The 16,911-nt window shown below is 64.6% G+C and overlaps 1 protein-coding gene across 1 annotated transcript in view; it reads left to right on the top strand.

Moving 5' to 3' along the window:
* Window positions 1-1,135: 1,135 nt before the first annotated feature.
* The window catches only part of DNAH17 (dynein axonemal heavy chain 17), a 62,548-nt gene continuing 46,772 nt past the window's right edge, over window positions 1,136-16,911 (top strand). Inside the window, 21 exon segments of the mRNA XM_070395429.1 lie at window positions 1,136-1,480; window positions 2,050-2,243; window positions 2,889-3,078; window positions 3,231-3,330; window positions 3,811-3,896; window positions 4,062-4,187; window positions 4,752-4,904; window positions 5,028-5,114; window positions 5,818-5,985; window positions 6,426-6,542; window positions 7,684-7,949; window positions 8,192-8,384; window positions 9,296-9,442; window positions 10,279-10,387; window positions 11,424-11,527; window positions 11,804-11,944; window positions 12,622-12,765; window positions 13,440-13,622; window positions 14,597-14,851; window positions 15,369-15,538; window positions 15,925-16,147. Coding sequence (XP_070251530.1) covers window positions 1,136-1,480; window positions 2,050-2,243; window positions 2,889-3,078; window positions 3,231-3,330; window positions 3,811-3,896; window positions 4,062-4,187; window positions 4,752-4,904; window positions 5,028-5,114; window positions 5,818-5,985; window positions 6,426-6,542; window positions 7,684-7,949; window positions 8,192-8,384; window positions 9,296-9,442; window positions 10,279-10,387; window positions 11,424-11,527; window positions 11,804-11,944; window positions 12,622-12,765; window positions 13,440-13,622; window positions 14,597-14,851; window positions 15,369-15,538; window positions 15,925-16,147 — 3,501 coding nt within the window.

Here is a 16,911-nt window from a genome sequence, read left to right as displayed (position 1 = left end):
TCTGGTGGAAGGGGCCGGGCTAAGACCTCGATCTCATGTTGCAAACCGCCCCCAGAGGAGGTGAAGCATAAAATGACCGAGTCCGGCCCGGCCGCGCGGCTCCGTGGTGGAGCGTCGCCCTAGGAACCAGGAGGTCACAGTTCAGTTCCCGGTCGGGCACATGCCCGGGTTGCGGGCTCGATCCCCAGTTGCGGGGGGCGGGGTGTGTGTGCAGGAGGTGGCCGATCTCTCCCTCTCCCTTCTTCTCTGAAATCAATAAAAAAAAAATTATTTTTAATGACCGAGTCAGATGCTGGCAGGAACGGAAAAGGAAGGGACCCAGGGCGGCAGGACGGCGCGAGCACAGGGCAGGCAGCGCGCCCGAGTCCCGGATGCCGCGATGGCCCAGCCGCCCCCCAGCTCCGGGCCCTGCCACCCCGCGGGTGGAGGTGGAGACGTCACATCCGGGCCTTTCCGTGGTGGCGGGAGCAGAGCGCTGTCCTCTGCTCCACTGCCCGTCACTCGGGGATGGGCAGCAGCATCTTGCCCCGGATCTTGCCCCCCATCACGAACATCTCGTTCTTGAGCCCTTGTATGTGCCCTTGACTGGAAGGTTCTAGAAGCCCCGGAGCCGAGGGGACCTGAGGTTCTGTGGCAGTTGGAGCCGTTTGAGGGAAGGAAGCCATTCCCTTTGCTGTGGTTTGAGGAGGAGTGCCGGTCAGTGTGCCCTGCTGGCCCCCGGGCAGCGTTTGCGGTCAGCGGATGAGGGGCCCTCGGCCAGGGGAGGGGGCACCCATACCATGGAGGATGGGGACCGGTCACCCGCCCAAAAGGGGCTCTGCGCCTGCTCAGGGCTGGTTGGGGGCTGGGGCAGGTTGGGGGCTGGGGTCGGTTAGGGTTGGGGGGGCTGGGGCTGGTCAGGGTTGGGGGGCTGGGGCTGGTCAGGGGGCTGGGGCTGGTTGGGGGCTGGGGCAGGTTGGGGGCTGGGGTCGGTTAGGGTTGGGGGGGCTGGAGCCAGTCAGGGTTGGGGGGCTGGAGCTGGTTGGGGGGCCGGGGCCGGGCGGGACCGGGTGGGCACCGCCGGGAGGCGCGCTGCGAAGCTGCATCCGAGTGCCTGTCCCTTGGCCAGGGGGCCCTGGTGGAAGGCGAGGCCAGCATGACCATCACGCCGGACGTGCGCTTCGAGTACCTGGAGGGCATCGCCGCCCTGCTCCTCCGGTTCAAGCCCGACAAGTGGGGCAAGCTGCTGGGCGCCGAGGAGAACCTGGCGCTCTTCACCGAGTTCTTCGACAAGCCCGACGTGCTGGTGCTGGTGCTGACGCTCAACACCGCCGGCATGATCGTGCCCTGCCTGGGCTTCCCTGCCGCCCTCAAGACCAAGGGCGCCTACTTCATCAAGAAGAAGCCGGAGAACATCACCAAGACCAACATCAAGGAGTCGCTCATCTACGGGGACATCAGCCCGGCGCCCGTGGACCAGCTCATCGCGGTGGTGGAGGAGGTGCGAGCCAGCTCGGGCAGCCGGGGCGGGGCTGGGGGCCTGGGAGGAGCGGGCCTGGAGCCCCACTTCCCCAGGGTGGTGCCCGGCCACCTGCCTGGCCGGGGAGCTGGTTAGAAGGGCAGGAGGTCAGGCCCCCCGCCCCCCCCCCCCCCGTCCCCATGGCTGGAACACCGGCGATCGGGCAGGACCCCCGGCGCTACTGTGCACCTGCCGGCGAGAGGCTGTGGGGACCTTTGCCCATTGATGCTTAGAGGGAGTGGGAGGAGGGGGAGAGACAGAGAGAGAAACATCCATGTGAAAGAGACACATCGATTGGTTGCCTCCCCCACTCCCGGACCAGGGCCAGGGATGGAGCCTGCAGCCCAGGTACGTGCCCTTGACCGGAATCAAATCTGGGGCCCTTCAGCCCGCAGGCACGCTCCACCCACTTGGCAGAAAAAGTGGTGCCCCGGCCCCGGCACAGGAGAGGCCTCAGTGTCCCCGGGCCCCGCGCCGCGGGCTCGCCGTGCAGGCCTCCTGGGTGCCGTGGAGTCGCAGACGGCCGGGGGACACAGACCCTGTCCTCTCAGGTCCTCTACTCGCTGCTAAACCAGAGCGAGAACATGAGCGGGTGGCCCCGCGTGGTCTCGGAGGACCTGGTCAAGCAGGTGCACCGGCTCAAGAACGAGATGTTCGTGATGGGGGGCAAGATCCGGGGCAAGACGCTGCTGCCCATCCCCGAGCACCTGGGGAGCCTGGACGGCACGCTGGAGTCCATGGAGAGGTGGGCCCGCCGGACGGCCCGCAGCCCGCCAGACACCGGGGCGAGATGGGGCACGGAGTCCGGGTGGAGGGCGCAGGGCCGGGCCGACAGGGCACGGGAGTCCTCCCCATCATGTACCTGGGCCCCAGCTTTAGGATGTGGGTACCCGGGGCACTGAGGGGCCTGGCAGGGATTTCCAGCAGGTGGAGAGGGCATTCCCGGGGGCCCCCCACGTGCCCGACCCCCATGTGCAGCTGCTGGTGCATGAGGCTCCCGGACCTGCACAGGCGATGGCTCGTTCCACCTGCTCACACCGAGGGTGGCCGCTCTGGGGCTCGCCGTGTGGGCAGGTCCTCCTGGGCCACTGAGCCCCAGTTGGAATGGCCAGGAGGCACCGTCTTGGACATTGTCTTCCAAAGCTGGCCTTCTTTTTCTGGGGGGAGCCGGCCTCTCTGAGCGCACCCCCATTTGCTCAGGCTCTCCCCTCGCCGGGAGACGGGGGAACCCTCCAGCCTCCCCGGGTGGCTGTGAGGAGGAGCCTGGGATGGGGGGTGGGACTCGGGGCTGCTGGTGGGTGTTGGGGCCTGTCGGAGGGAGGCCAGGGGCAGGGCGGCTGGAGCCCCGTAGAGGAGGCCTGGCATCCCCCCCCCCCCCCCCGCCTTGCAGGCTCCCCTTGCTGGACAGCAGCCTGTTGCACGCCATCGAGACCATCGTCATCGACTGGTCCCACCAGATCCGGGACGTGCTGAGCAAAGACTCGGCCCAGGCCCTGCTGGACGGGCTGAACCCGCTGCCCCGGGTCGAGTTCGAGTTCTGGGACACCCGGCTGATGAACCTCCAGTGCATCCATGAGCAGGTGACCCCGCCCCCACCGGGTGACCGGGCACCCGGAGCCCGAGGGGACCCAGCTCCCCCGAGTTGGTGCCTCAGCCCCCGGCCCCCCCCCCCGCCGCAGGGTCCAGGGTCTGCGTTGCTCCTGAAAGGCCCATGTCCTCCTCTCCTCCTCAGCTGAACCGGCCCAAAGTGAACAGAATAGTTGAGATCCTGGAAAAAGCCCAAAGCTGCTACTGGCCAGCCCTGCAGAACGTGTACTTGAACGTCACTGACGGTGAGCGGGGACCCCGAGGACGCCGCCGGTGCCTCCCAGAGGCCTGGGGCAGGGCACCAACCCTGGGGCTCGGCCGCCCCCCACCCCCCCAGGAGCAGCTTCCAGGCCCCCACACAGGAAGTCCTGTGTGTGTTTTAAATTTATGTTTATTGGTTTCAGAGAAGGGAGAGCGAGCGAGAGAGAGAAACAGCAACGCTGAGAGAATCATTGGCCGGCTGCCTCCTGCATGCCCCACACTGGGGATGGAGCCCACAACTGGGCCTGTGCCGTGACCTCGAATCGTACCGTGGCCTCCTGATTCATAGGTCGATGCTCGACCACTGAGCCACACAGGCCGGGCGAAGCTGCTGTGTTTGGAGGGAGCAGGGCTCCCTCACGCAGAGCCCGCCGGGTTTTGTCTGACCAGTGGCGGTGGGCTGATGTTCTCTCCCATGTGGATGCGCACTTGACCTTGACCTTGACCTTGTTGGTTGTGTGCAGGGCTGAAGGAGGCCAACGACATTGTCCTGCACCTGAAGCCTCTGCGGATCTTGCTGGAGGAGATGGAGCAGGCGGACTTCACGGTGGTACGTCCGTGTCAGCGAGAGGGGGGCCATGGGCAGGGGCGGGGCTCGCGTCCCGGGAGCAGGGCAGTGGGCGGCTGACTGCGAGCAATGCCTCTCCCTCCGCGTTGGGGTCTCCTGCGGGGACAGCTGAGATCACACGACCGAGCGCCCCGTGTGTCCCCGCAGCTCCCGACCTTCATCGCCAAGGTGCTGTACACCATCTGCCTCATCTGGGCCAACTCCAAGCACTACAACACGCCCTCCAGGATCATCGTCATCCTGCAGGAGTTCTGCAACCAGGTCATGGACATGGTAGGCGCCCCTGCCCGCCGCCCGCAGGGCACGCACAGGCCACGGCTGGCGCAGGGGGCCACTGGAGCTCTCCTGGGACCTGGGCTCTGCCAGCCCCCCATGTTGGAGGCAGGAGCCAAGGAAGGGGCTCTGGCTCCCTCCCCAAGGCGGGGCCGGGGCTCTGTGGGGTCCTGGGTCCTGTGCTAAGCTGCCTCCATCTCCCGAGGCCCTTCCCTTCTCCTCTGCACCAGCTGCCCACCTGCCCGTGGGCATTCAGATGGCGCCCACAGCCCTGTCTGCAGGCCCCACAGGGCCCTGCGGCCCGGACCCGCCCCCGACACCTCCCGGCAGCCCCCAGCAGGTTGTCCCAGCCCCACCAGGAGGGTCTAGTCGCCTGTGACCAGGGAGGAGGGCCCGGGTGAGGGGGCAGCGCGGTCCCCGACGACCACCTGGCAGGCGGCAGGCGGCAGGCGGGTTGTGTCCCGAGAAGCAGACCCCGGGCCCACGGTGGCTGGTTTCCTACCCGCCTGCCAGCCCTCGGGCCGTGCGCCCGGCAGAGCTGTGCCACGCCTTGTCTTCCTGCAGACGCGGACCTACCTGGGCCCCGACGAGGTGCTGAAAGGCCTGCAGGGTGAGATCGAGGAGGTGCTGAACGGCATCTCCCTGTCGGTGTCCGTGCTCAGGGGGCTGTACCGCACCTACCAGTTCTGCTGCACCAACATGAAGCTCTTCTTCAAGGTGCCGAGCGGAGCGGCGGGCAGCGGGCGGGCCGCCCAGGTGGGGGCGGGCGAAGTGGGGGGCAGGCTCAGCCTCTCTCTCTCTCTCTCTCCCTCTCCCCCCCCCCCGCACCCCCCCCCCCAGGACAAGGAGCCGGTGCCTTGGGAATTCCCGTCTTCTCTCGCGTTTTCCAGAATGAATTCTTTCTTCCATCGCATCCAGACCATTGAGGTAAAGGTGAAGCCGGGCTCCCCTCGCCTGCATGTCAGGGCAGCCCTCACCTGAGGACAGAGGACAGCGGCGTCTTCCACCCCCATCCCCCCACTCCTCCCTCCCGTCCATGGTCCATGTCACGGGGAGCTGGTAGCCGAGCACGGAAGTGCCCTGAGCCGAGCCGTGGCTCCTGCCTGTGAGCAGCTAATGACACAAAGGCCCGCAGTCAGGGAGGGAATTAAACCCTAAAGGGTCCAGGTGCCCCTGAGGAGCAGAGGGGCGATGCGAGCGTCAGACAGCTCGGCCTCTGGTCTGGGCATCTCCAGGGTTTTTTTTTCTAACTTTGTGAACGTAGTGCGCCCACCGTGCAAAGGGGAGCCGTTCTGGAGGCGCTGGGCGCTGATTCTGTGAGGGCGCCCCTGGCCTCAGCCACGGCCCCATCACAGGCGGCGGAGGGCCCGCGGGTCCCGCCCCTGGCTCTGGCTCTGAGCTCCTACCGATTCTGAGTTGGGATGAAGATTCCGTGAGAGAGGGGCTTTGGTGGGGGGGGCGGGGGGGCGGGAGGAATGGCCTTGCTGTTCAGCCCCCACCCTGTGGGCTGTGGCGGCCAGGCCAGATCCTCGGGGGGCAGAGCCCGCACCGGGCGTGGCCGAGCACCCACCTTGGTTCCAAGACCGTGGCTCTGAGACGAGCTGATGCGCCCCGGTGCTGCCTCCGCCAGGACCTTTACAAAACGGCCATCGAGTTCCTGAAGCTGGAGAAGATCGAGCTGGGCGGCGTGCGCGGCAGCATCCTGGGCAGCCTGGTCGTGCAGATCCACGAGGAAGTCTTCGAGCTGGTGAAGGTCTTCATCGACTGCAAATACGACCCCTTGGACCCGGGAGACTCGGTGGGTGGGGGCCCTGGCTGGGGCGATGGCAGAGGCCCCCGGGGCGGGAGGCACACGGGGGGGGGGGGGCGGGGGGCGGAGGCTCGACACATCAAGGCCTCCCGACAGCTCTGCGGTGAGGAGGTGCAACAGTGAGCGTGCTCAGCTGAGAGGGCCCCCCGAATCCTGCCAGCGGTGCCAGTCGGGGGTGTTAGGGTGAGCACCACTGGCTGTGCCTGCAGATGAAGAGGTCGACGTTGGCCTTGGCCGGTGTGGCTCAGTGGTGAGCGTCCTCCCATGCAGGGCACATGCCCAGGTTGTGGGCTCGATCCCCAGTAGAGGGCGTACAATGTTTATCTCTCACATCGATGTCTCTCTCTCTCTCTCCCTCTCTCTCTCTCTAAAATTACTAAAAGCAGTTTTTTTTAAGAAAAGAGGTGAACATTTGAATTCGCTTTTAGAGTTTCGATAACGATTACGCTGATTTTGAGACCAAAATTCAAGACCTGGACAGGAGGCTGGCCACCATCTTCTGCCAAGCCTTTGACGACAGCAACTTCATCGAGTCCTGCGCGAAGGTACGCGGGTGGGGACGCAGGTGCGGACGCAGGGACCGTCTAATCCAGGGGTCCTCAAACTTTTTAAACGGGGCCAGTTCACTGTCCCTCAGACCGTTGGAGGGCCGGACTATAGTTTAAAAAAAAAAAGCTATAAACAAATTCCTATGCACACTGCACATATCTTATTTTGAAGTAAAAAAAACAAAACGGGAGCAAATACAGTATTTGTATTTGCATGTGGCCCTCGGGCCGTAGTTTGAGGACCCCTGGTCTAATCGGACGCCTTCACTTGGGCGTGAAGAGCCGGGCGCACGGGGCCAGGGCCCGATTCGGTGTCTCACAGCACGTGGGCCGGGAGCCCTGGAGCAGCTTCTGACGGGCTCTGGGGCCCCGTCTCCGAGTGACACGGCCGGCGGCTCCTCTCCCGCCCCTCCCGGCCCATACGGGCCGTTGCTACCCCCCTCTGCTGGGAACAGACGCTGGAGGGGCAAAGGGCGGTAGCAATGGAGCCCCCTCCACTGGACCCGCGGAGGGGAACTGCATGTTCTTCAGCCCGGTCAGGAGGCCAGGGGGCCGACGGGAGAGTCGGTGGGACTCCATTAGCACTCTATTTATTTATTTTACAATTGTGGCCTCATTCTCCTCTGAGAACATCTTTTGTAAAAATATATATTTTTTATTTCAGAGCAGAAGGGAGAGGGGGAGAGAGAGAAACATCAATGATGAGAGAGAATCACGGATGGGCTGCCTCCTGCACGCCCCCCACTGGGGACGGAGCCCGCAACCCTGGGCATGTGCCCTTGACTGGAATCGAACCCAGGACCCTTCCGTCCACAGACCGACGCCGGCCAGGCCCTCTGTTAGCACTTTAGAGGATGCGGACTGTAGGGAGGCCCTGGGGAGCACTGGTGCATGGGGGGGGGGGGTGCATTTCCCCAGCCGTGGACCTAGTGTGTGCAGTTGGGTTAGGAGCCAGGGCTGGGTGTGCGTCCCCACGAGACTCCCAGCGGCTCCGCCTCACCGGTGGCTGCGCGGAGAGGCCTCCTGGTCTCCACGGGACCTGCATGTTCTCCTCCCTCCCGAGCCTGGGGGAGGGGGGCCTCTAGAGGACTTGGGGGGCCCTGGGGCTGGGCCCGCTGAAGCCGCCTCCTGCCCGCAGCTGCTGTCCATGTGCGGGAGCCTCCTGGAGCGGCCGCTGATCCTGGCCGAGGTGGTGCCCCGCTACTCCGTCATGCTGGAGCTGTTCGACGCCGAGCTGGACAACACCAAGATCCTGTACGACGCCCAGATCGCAGCCACGGCCGCGGGGGACATCCCCCCGATCCACCGCAACATGCCCCCCGTGGCCGGGCAGCTCAAGTGGAGCCTGGAGCTGCAGGAGCGCCTGGAGGTGCCCATGCGGGACCTGAAGCACATCGACCACCCGTGAGCGTGAGCGGGGCCGCAGCCGCGTCCAACGGGCCACGCCCCACCCCACCCCCGCCCCACCTCCGGTGCCTTCTCCCTGGGCGCAGGGACAGAGAAATCGGGGGTGCAGGGAGGGGCGGTCATGGGGCCGCCTGCGCCCCGGGCTCTGCAGCCTGTCGGGGCCCCGCGGACCCCGCAGGGGAGGTGCCCCCACCCCCGCACGTGCGGGCCCTCACCCGCCTCCCCGCCTCGCCGCCCAGGGTCATGTCCAGCACCGAGGCCAAGCTCATCTACCAGAAGTACGACGAGATGATGGAGCTGCTGCGCAGCTACCGCGAGCGCATCTACCAGGAGTGGGTGTCGCGCGTGGACGAGGACTGCCTCTTCAACCTGGGGCAGCCGCTCCTGCAGCGCGACGCCTCGCGCCTCATCCGCGTCAACTTCAGCAAAGCGGTGCGTGGGCTTCTGCGCGCGGGAGGGGCCTCTGCGGGGGCGTGGCCTCTGTGGGAGCGTGGCCTCTGCACGTGGGCGTGGCCTCTGCTCGTGGGCGTGGCCTCTGCGCGTGGGCGTGGCCTCTGCTCGTGGGGTGAAGTCATGCTGGGCTAAGGCTTTGTCATTGAAGCCTTTGTTTTTTTGTGTATTTTTAAATTTAATCTATTTTACTAGCTAATGCCCTTTGGGAGAATTTAGATCTTTAAAAAATATATATATTTTTTAGAATTTATTTCAGAGAGGACGGGAGAGAAAGAGAAACATCAAAGATGAGAGAGAATCACTGATCAGCTGCCTCCTGCATGCCCCCTACTGGGGATCGAGCCTGCAGCCAGGGCATGTGCCCTGACGGGAAATTGAACCCAGGACCCTTCAGTTCGCAGGCCGAGGCTCTATCCACTGAGCCAAATCAGCTAGGGCCATTTGGATTTTAAAAATCTTTTTTTATTGATTTCAGAGAGGAAAGGAGAAGGAGAGAGAGGGAAACATCAGTGATGAGGGAAAAACATCATGGATTGGCTGCCTCCTGCACGCCTCCTACTGGGGATCGAGCCCACACCCCGGGCCGTGTCCTGTCCAGGAATCGAACCGTGTCCTCCTGGTTCATAGGTCAACGCTCGCTCACTGAGCCCCACCGGCCGGGCCATTTTTGTTTTTGTTTTAAGTTTGCTCAGGACATGGTTCAGATCAGAGCAGTAGCACCTGGAGGCTGGCTTCAGCAAGAGCGCTATTTGAAAGCAGGGCCACCCATGGGGTCCCGCGCGGAAACATCAATCTGAGAATTTACATTAAAAAAAAAATTCTTGAAACCCAAGAATGAGAAACAAAGGTATTTCCCCCCTGACCGGCTCCGCCTTCCCTATGGGCCTCAGCTGGTGGCAGTGCTGAGAGAAGTCAAGTACCTGAACTTCCAGCAACAGAAGGAGATCCCGAGCAGTGCCGAGACCCTGTTCTCGCAGTACGAGACCTTCCGGAAGTTCGTGGGCAACTTGGAGCTCATCGTCGGCTGGTACAACGAGGTGAGCCCGTGGGCGCAGGCGGCGGCCACGCCCTGCTGCCTGGAACCCGGTTTCCCACGGACGCGCGTGCGGTGTCCACCCTCGTGGCCTGCCCGCTTGGTCCCTCTGCCCTTGCCCACCGTTTCTCCGCGTGGATCGCCTGAAAACGCTTGGCGGCATTGGTGGGCTGGAGGTGGGAGGCGTGGGGGGCTGTGGGCAGTGCCAACGCAGGTAGAGTGGCTCTGAAAGGCACCTTGTCAGTGCCCGATGCGCCCTTTTAATGCTGTGCACGCCCCTCACTGCAGACACAGGTGCCCTCGGAAAGTGACATAGGACACAGATGGCTGTGGGCTGGGCGCAGGGGTGCCCGTTCTTCGGGAATAATTTAGAGACATCTGCTGGTGCCCTCCTTCCTTTCTCGTCTGTGGGTGGAGGTTTTCAAGCATTAAATTAGCTTCTGAGAGCAGAGCAGCGCTGCACCCGGACCGGACAGAACCGATGCTGTTAGCGCCGATGCCCCGAGTAACCCAACGCCGATCTCAGCCTGGGGACCGAGGAGAGGCCACGAGCCAGCAGGGCCCAGTTACCCCCGCCTCCAACCCCCCCTCCCCCGTGCCGTCTGCTGAGGTTCTTTGCCTGGTTCTGAGCCGGGGGAACTTGGGGATTACGCACTGGTCTTCATGACCATCTTTCCTTCTCTTTCTACCCCGTAACATGGGCAATGAAGGAGTTAAGTATATACATGAATCCCTGGGGATACAAACACTTCCGGACGGGAACAGTCCTCACTGGGGGACACGGTGGTGTCCGGTGGGTTTGGTGGGACAAAGGCCGGGGCCGGCTTGTGTGTTGGGCAGATAAAGACCACGGTGATGGAAGTGGAGTTCCCCCTCATCAAGGCAGAGCTGGAAGGGATCGACGTCAAACTGCTGACTGCCGAGACCACGCTGTTCTGGAACGGCGAAGGTATCCCCCACCCCCCGCCCCCAGGCCTGGCCGCCTGGGCCGAGGTGGGCGGGGTGGGCCACTTCTGCCTGCTGGCTGCTGGGTCGGCTTTTTAAAAAATATACAATTTTATTGATTTCAGAGAGGAAGGGAGAGGGGCTGGAGAGGAACATCAATGATGAGAGAGAATCACTGATCGGCTGCCTCCTGCCCGCCCCCTACTGGGGATGGACCCCGCAACCGGGCATGTGCCCTTGAAGGAGAATGGAACCAGGACCTCCTGGTTCATAGGTCAACGCTCAAACACTTGAGCCACGCCGGCCAGGGCTGGTGGGTCAGCTTCGACTGCAACAGGGTCTTGTGTTTGGCCAAAGGGTGGTGCCCATGCCCGCCCAGCCCCCAAACAGCCTGTGGAATCTGCAGAGGCTCCCTGGGGACCATCAAGGACCTCCGTTTCCAGCTGGACTTGCTAGAGGCGGGCACAGCAAGGGCGGGGTGAGGGCCATGGCAGCCGGCTCAGGGCAGGTGTCGCAGAAGTAGAAAGAAGTGTGCTCACTGGGCAGAAATGCCTGCCCCAGCACCCCTGTGCCCTGGACCCACGCTGGTGGGCACCCCCTCCATCCAGACCTCCAGCCTCGCCTCCTGCCCTCTTTTCCGGCCTCGGCCGCCGTAGCTCGCCGCCACGGTCTCTAGGAGAAGGCGGGATGGTCCACTCGTCTGAACCGGGGTCCGAGGGCTCTTCTGGGCCCGGAAGTCATACGGTTCTGTTCTCTCCTTTCTCCCCAAGCGCATCTCTTTCTGGCCGCTCACCTCCCCTGTGGCGGTCAGGGCTGGGCACAGGCGGGCCCTGGGCCTCAGGGGTCTGGAGTGCCGGGGGGGAGTGACCGATGGCCGTTGGGGACAGGGAGGCGCTGCTTCCCGAGACACCCCCGGCGCCGTCCCGGCGTGGCCCCTCAGGAACCTCGGTGACTCCGTGCTCCAAGGGAGCGGAGGAAGTTTCCAGGCGCGGCCGGCCCAGGAGTCTCCTCCCGCTAACTGGCTCGTCCTCCGGTCCCAGGCGTCCTCGCGTACATCCAGGAGATGCGAGAGATTCTGCACAACCTGCAGACCAGGATACAGAAAGCCAAGCAAAACATAGAGGGGATCGCCCAGGCCATGAAGGTGAGGCCCACGATGGTGCAGAGACGGTGGGACTCGCGGGGGCAGGTGGGGGGGCGGCCTCCCGGAGGAGGGGGGACGCTGCGGCCGTCCTCCGGTCCATCCTCTGAGGCCCCGACTGGCTTTGAGATTTGGTGTCCAGGGCGCTGGCCTGTGTCCTCAGCGGCCACGTCCCCTCTGAGGCCAGCAGGGCCAGGGCAGCTCTGAGAGCGGGCAGACAGGAGCGAGGCCGGAAACGCGGCCTCCACACGCCTCCCTCACGCCCTGGCGCCCTCTCAGGACTGGTCGGCCAACCCACTGTTCGAAAGGAAGGACAACAAGAAGGAGGCCCTGCTGGACCTGGACGGGCGGCTGACCAACCTGAACAAGCGCTACACGGCGGTCAAGGAGGCGGGGATCAAGATCCAGGCCATGGTGGCGGTGAGGCCCAGGGACACGACAGCTAGGGTTCCCATAGCAACGGTGCTGCGGTCCGGAGCCTCCGCTCCCTAATCCCAGAGACTTGTCGTGAAGTAGCGGACCCCCCAAACGCGGCCTTCGAGGCCGGTTCTCTTGGTCCGTGTCCTGAGCTCCAAGAGTGAGACCACTGCCCGTCCCTGCACGGAGCGGGTGTGGACACAGGCCATCCCCCCACGAGGTCCCCGAAGCTCGTGTCCCAGGGTCGGTGCTGGAGGCGGGCGTGGCGTGAGGTTCTGGTGACCTCCCGGGGCGGCGGCTCAGCCTGGGGGCGAGGCTCACTGGATGCGTGTGCCCGGCCGGACGGTGCCAACACACTCAGTGGGGACCTCAGTGCGGGGGCACCTGCTGGCCGGTATGCTCACGGTCCGGGAGCCCACGGCCCTGCCGGCCTGGCGCCTGGCGTCTGGCGTCTCTGCCTGGGTCCCCGGCCGCGCCGGGTCCTCGCGGGCGCCTCCCTCGGCAGCCGTGGAATCCGGCTTGTGTTTTGGTCGGTTTTGACGTGAATACGCAGGACGCGAGAAGCACCATGTGTCAGGAGCGTGGGTGCAGGCAGGGCGCCCCCGAGTCCTTGCGGACACTGACCGGGGAGGGGCCTGAGGGGCCGAGAGGCGGCCGCCAACCGCGGGGTCTGCTGGCAGGAAAACGCGGAGCTGTTCCGAGCGGTCACGACCAGCCAGTCCTGGAAGGACTACGTTCTCTACATCGACGGCATGGTCTTGGACGCGTTTGACAACTTCATCCGCATGTCGCTCAGCTACCTCATCAACAACATGGTTCTGGACGTGAGTCGTGCGTGTGTCTGTGTCTGTGTCTGTGTGTGCGCCCGTGTGCGTGCTGTCACCCCCCACGCACTGCGCCGTGGCCACCAGCACTTCGCGGCGAGCCGGCCCCGCCGCCGGCGCACCTCCTGTTGCCCTCGATGTAACCCAAAGAGACGGGACCGTGGTCTCGGCCCTGAAAAGTGCTTTTTCTCATTTTATTAGTATTTGTGTTTTCAGTTTATCCTCATCTGAGGATATTTTTCCATTGATATTTAGAGAGAGTGGAAGGAAGGGGGAGACAGAGAGAGAGAAACATCGATGTGAGAGGCACATCAACGAGGGTTGCCTCCCGCACGCGCCCCCGACCAGGGCCAGGGATCGAGCCTGCAACCGAGGTCCGTGCCCTTGACTGGAATCGAACCCGGGTCTGACGCTCCATCCCCTGAGCCACAGCAGCCAGGGTTATTGTATCCATCTGGGGAAACCGAGGCCGCACAGCTAGCGAGCAGCAGGCACAGGCTGTGAGCAGGTGTGGGCGGCCCTGTCCCGCGGGGGCTGCTCGGGCTGCTCCTGGCCCTGGGCCAGCGGGAGGCGGGTTCTCCAGGCGGTAGGGCCGCAGGAGGCGAACCTCCCCCCACTCCCTCTGGGCGGGCCCTGAGGACGAGGAGAGGCACGGACTCCTGGACGCGTTTCAGGAGAGCGTGGCGCCGCTGTTCGAGATCCACATGGAGCTGAGCGAGGACGGGCTGGTGTTCTCGCCGTCGCTGGAGGTGGGCGACGACAGGGGCTTCCTGGCGCTCATCGAGAGCATCATCAACGACATCTACAACGTGGCCAAGCTCATCCCCCGCCTGGCCAGGGGCCGGGTTAACTACAAGGTCGGCCGGGCCTCTCCCTCCCCCCTCCCCCGCTCCCTGCTCTGGGCCCCTGCGGGTTTCCTGGCTCGGAACTGCCTCCACGCTCAGCAGTGCCGGTCATGTCACCGTCTACCTGACGTGGCCTGAGTGCCATCAGGGGCCCGGGACTGGGTGGGACATCCCTCTCCCCTCCCCAAACCTCATCCTTCCTCCTCCGTGGGCCTGGCCTGGTTCCCTGACGCCTGCCCACCCCCTGGGGACGCCCAGCGGGTGCCCTGGCCCCTTCCTGGTGTCTGTCTCCTCCTGCGCCGTAATCCCCCCCCGACCCCCCGCGATTCCTGCTGCACCCGGCACTCTCACACTCGTGACTCCCCCGCTCCCCACCCACGGACCCTAAGCGCCATCAACCCTACCCAAGAGGAAGGACAGTCAGGTGGGGTTCCGGGCGCCCACAGGCACTGAAATAGGGCACCCCGATTCCCGGTCAGGGCACAGGCCCAGGTTGCCGGCTTGATCCCCAGTGTGGGGCGTGCAGGAGGCAGCCGATCCATGATTCATCATTGATGTTTCTATCTCTCTCCCTCTCCCTTCCTCTCTGAAATCAATAAAAAAATATTTTTAAAAAAACATTAAAAAAAAAAACACCTAAGTGCCCACCAAACAGGTGCCGCCCGTAGACGCCGCCCCTCCTCGCGGAGGCATCCGCGCAAGTCACGCAAACGAGCCGGGCCGAGGGTGCTCGTCCCGTGGCTGAGCGTCTGTCACGCTGTGGGGGGGCGTTTAGAACTTGATCGCATCCCTTTAAACGAACAGAACCTGCCTTTCCGTGGACAACCGCTCGCCCGTTAACGGTCCTTCCTGCGGGGAAGCGGGGTGGCCGCCGGGGTGGGCTCCTCTGTCACGCGTGTCTGCGCCACTGGCCTCTGCGGTAGCGGGCACCCGGTGACCGTGGGCGAGCGAGACGCTCATGGGCGGCGCCCCTCCCGCCCTCGCAGTCGGACCTGGAGGACACGACGGACCTGATGGAGATGCGCGAGGAGATGTCCAACCTGGTGATGGGCGCCATGAAGGAGGCCGAGGAGTTCCAGGACTCGTTCGAGCGCTACTCCTACCTGTGGGTGGACGACCTGCAGGAGTCCATGAAGAACTTCCTCACCTACGGCCGCGTCATCACCCTGGAGGACCTGGACCTGCGGCCCGAGGAGCTGGTCACCAAGTCGCCGCCCACCCTCACGCAGTTCCAGCAGCAGGTGCGTGGGAGCCCCGCCCCCCAGGTACTGCCCCCCAGGTACCGCCCCGGCCCCCGGGGAGGAGAGACTGGTTTTACAGTGTCGGTTCCCTTACTGTCCTGGTCTGGTGAGGCCGACCGACCAGCAGGCAACTGCCCCTGGAAGAAGAGTCCACACGGGGAGCCCCAGGGCCTGGCAGCAGGCGAGGGGAGGAGCGAGTGTGGGAGGGGGCTTCATCGTGGCTTTTGTGGGGAGGAGTGAAGGGGGCAGGGCAAGCAGGCTGAGGGTGGGCTGGTTCGAGCCATCGCGCTCGGCCAGGCTCTCCAGAGCAGGGCAGACGGGGGCAGGTGGGGGCAGGTGGGGGCAGGCGGGGGCAGGCGGGGGCAGGTGGGGGCAGGCGGGGGCAGGCGGGGGCAGGTGGGGGCAGGTGGGGGCAGGCGGGGGCAGGCGGGGGCAGGTGGGGGCAGGCGGCCGGCCCCAGGGCCCGGTGCGGTCAGGCGGTCCCCAGCAGCCGGCGTGAGCGGAGTCTGTCTTGCAGATCGACTCGTACGAGCGGCTGTACGAGGAGGTGTCGCGGTGCGAGAACACGCAGGTGTTCAGCGGGTGGCTGCAGTGTGACTGCCGGCCCTTCAAGCAGGCGCTGCTCAACACCATCAAGCGCTGGAGCTTCATGTTCAAGCGCCACCTGAGCAACCACGTGGTCAGCAGGTGGGCGCCCACCCGCTGCCCGGACCACGCCGGAGGTCAGACGGGGGCTGTGGGAGGGCGAAGGTCCGGCTGAGAGGGCGGCACCACCTCGGGCGGCGCCAGCAGGAGGGGCACCTGGCTGCCAGGACGCTCCGCTGCCTCCCCTGCACTCACGGTGTCCGGGTGCCGGGTGCGAGGACCCCCAGGAGCCTAGAGCCTGGCCGGGCTGCCTGACAGGCGGCGAACGTCCCAGGGACAGTGCAGCTGCAGGCGGCGGGCAGGTCCTGAGTGCGTGGGGCTGAGCTGAGGGCGGGCAGGCAGCAGGGGCCTCCCTGGATCTGCCCCTCAGGCCGAGGGGAGCGGACTGGAGGGGGGCGCCTGTCACAGGCGGTTGTCCCGCCCCGCAGCCTCGGGGACCTGGAGGTCTTCATGAAAGCCGCCAGGGCCGGCCTGAAGACGCCGGTCAGGGAAGGGGACTACGACGGCCTGGTGGAGGTGATGGGGCACCTGATGAAGGTGAAGGAGCGGCAGGTGGCCACCGACAACATGTTCGAGCCCCTGAAGCAAACCATCGAGCTGCTCAGGTCGTACGGGGAGGAGATGCCGGAGGAGATCCACGTGAAGCTGCAGGTGGGCGGCGGGCGGGCCTGGGCGCCCGGGCAGGGAGGGCCGTGGCCGGGGGAGGGGCTGTGGACCAGACCCCCTCTTGTAGACACGGAGCAGAGGGGGCAGGAGCTGCGGCTCAGGGCCAGGCTGTGTGGGCGGTGTGGCTGCGGGACGCGTGCTGAGGGCTGGGCGTGTGTGTGGCTGGTCCCAGGAGCTCTGGGACTGCAGACCGGGTGGGGAGTAGCGGGGAAGCGGTGAGATGGAACGGGTTAGAGGTGCGCCGCCGCTGACAGGATCCATGAGCTCATCGTAGAAGGTGAAACCACGGCCATCTGTGGGCAGAGTCCGGGGGTTAGATTTTTTCTTTAAAATATTTTATGGTTTTAAGTACAATATTTGCCCAGGTCTGAAGAACTTGTAACATATAACAGTCCACCTGATTGCTGAAGCCTTTCCTGAAATGGCAAATCCATGGAAATGGAGAACAGGGTAGTGGCTGCCCAGGGATAGGGTGCGGCGGCAGCTACAGCGATGACACAGGCAGTTTCTTTGTGGCGACAGCCCTGCGGGGACCGGGGCAGTGGCTGCAGGAATCTATACATGGGATGAAATTGCCTAGGATTACATACATACACACACACACACACACGTATACACACAGTGCACATACATGTATACACACAGTGCACATACGTGCGTGCGTACGCGTGTACATACAATGCACAGCACACATGCACGCACACACGGGCTCAGATCACCTGGGTCACAGAAGCGCGCGGATGCCGCAC

Source organism: Myotis yumanensis, unplaced genomic scaffold (genome assembly GCF_028538775.1).
Source record: "Myotis yumanensis isolate MYYU_CA2020_CCGP unplaced genomic scaffold, mMyoYum1.0.hap1 SCAF_16, whole genome shotgun sequence".
NCBI lineage: Eukaryota > Metazoa > Chordata > Mammalia > Chiroptera > Vespertilionidae > Myotis > Myotis yumanensis.
This window is presented reverse-complemented; position numbering and strand designations above follow the sequence as displayed.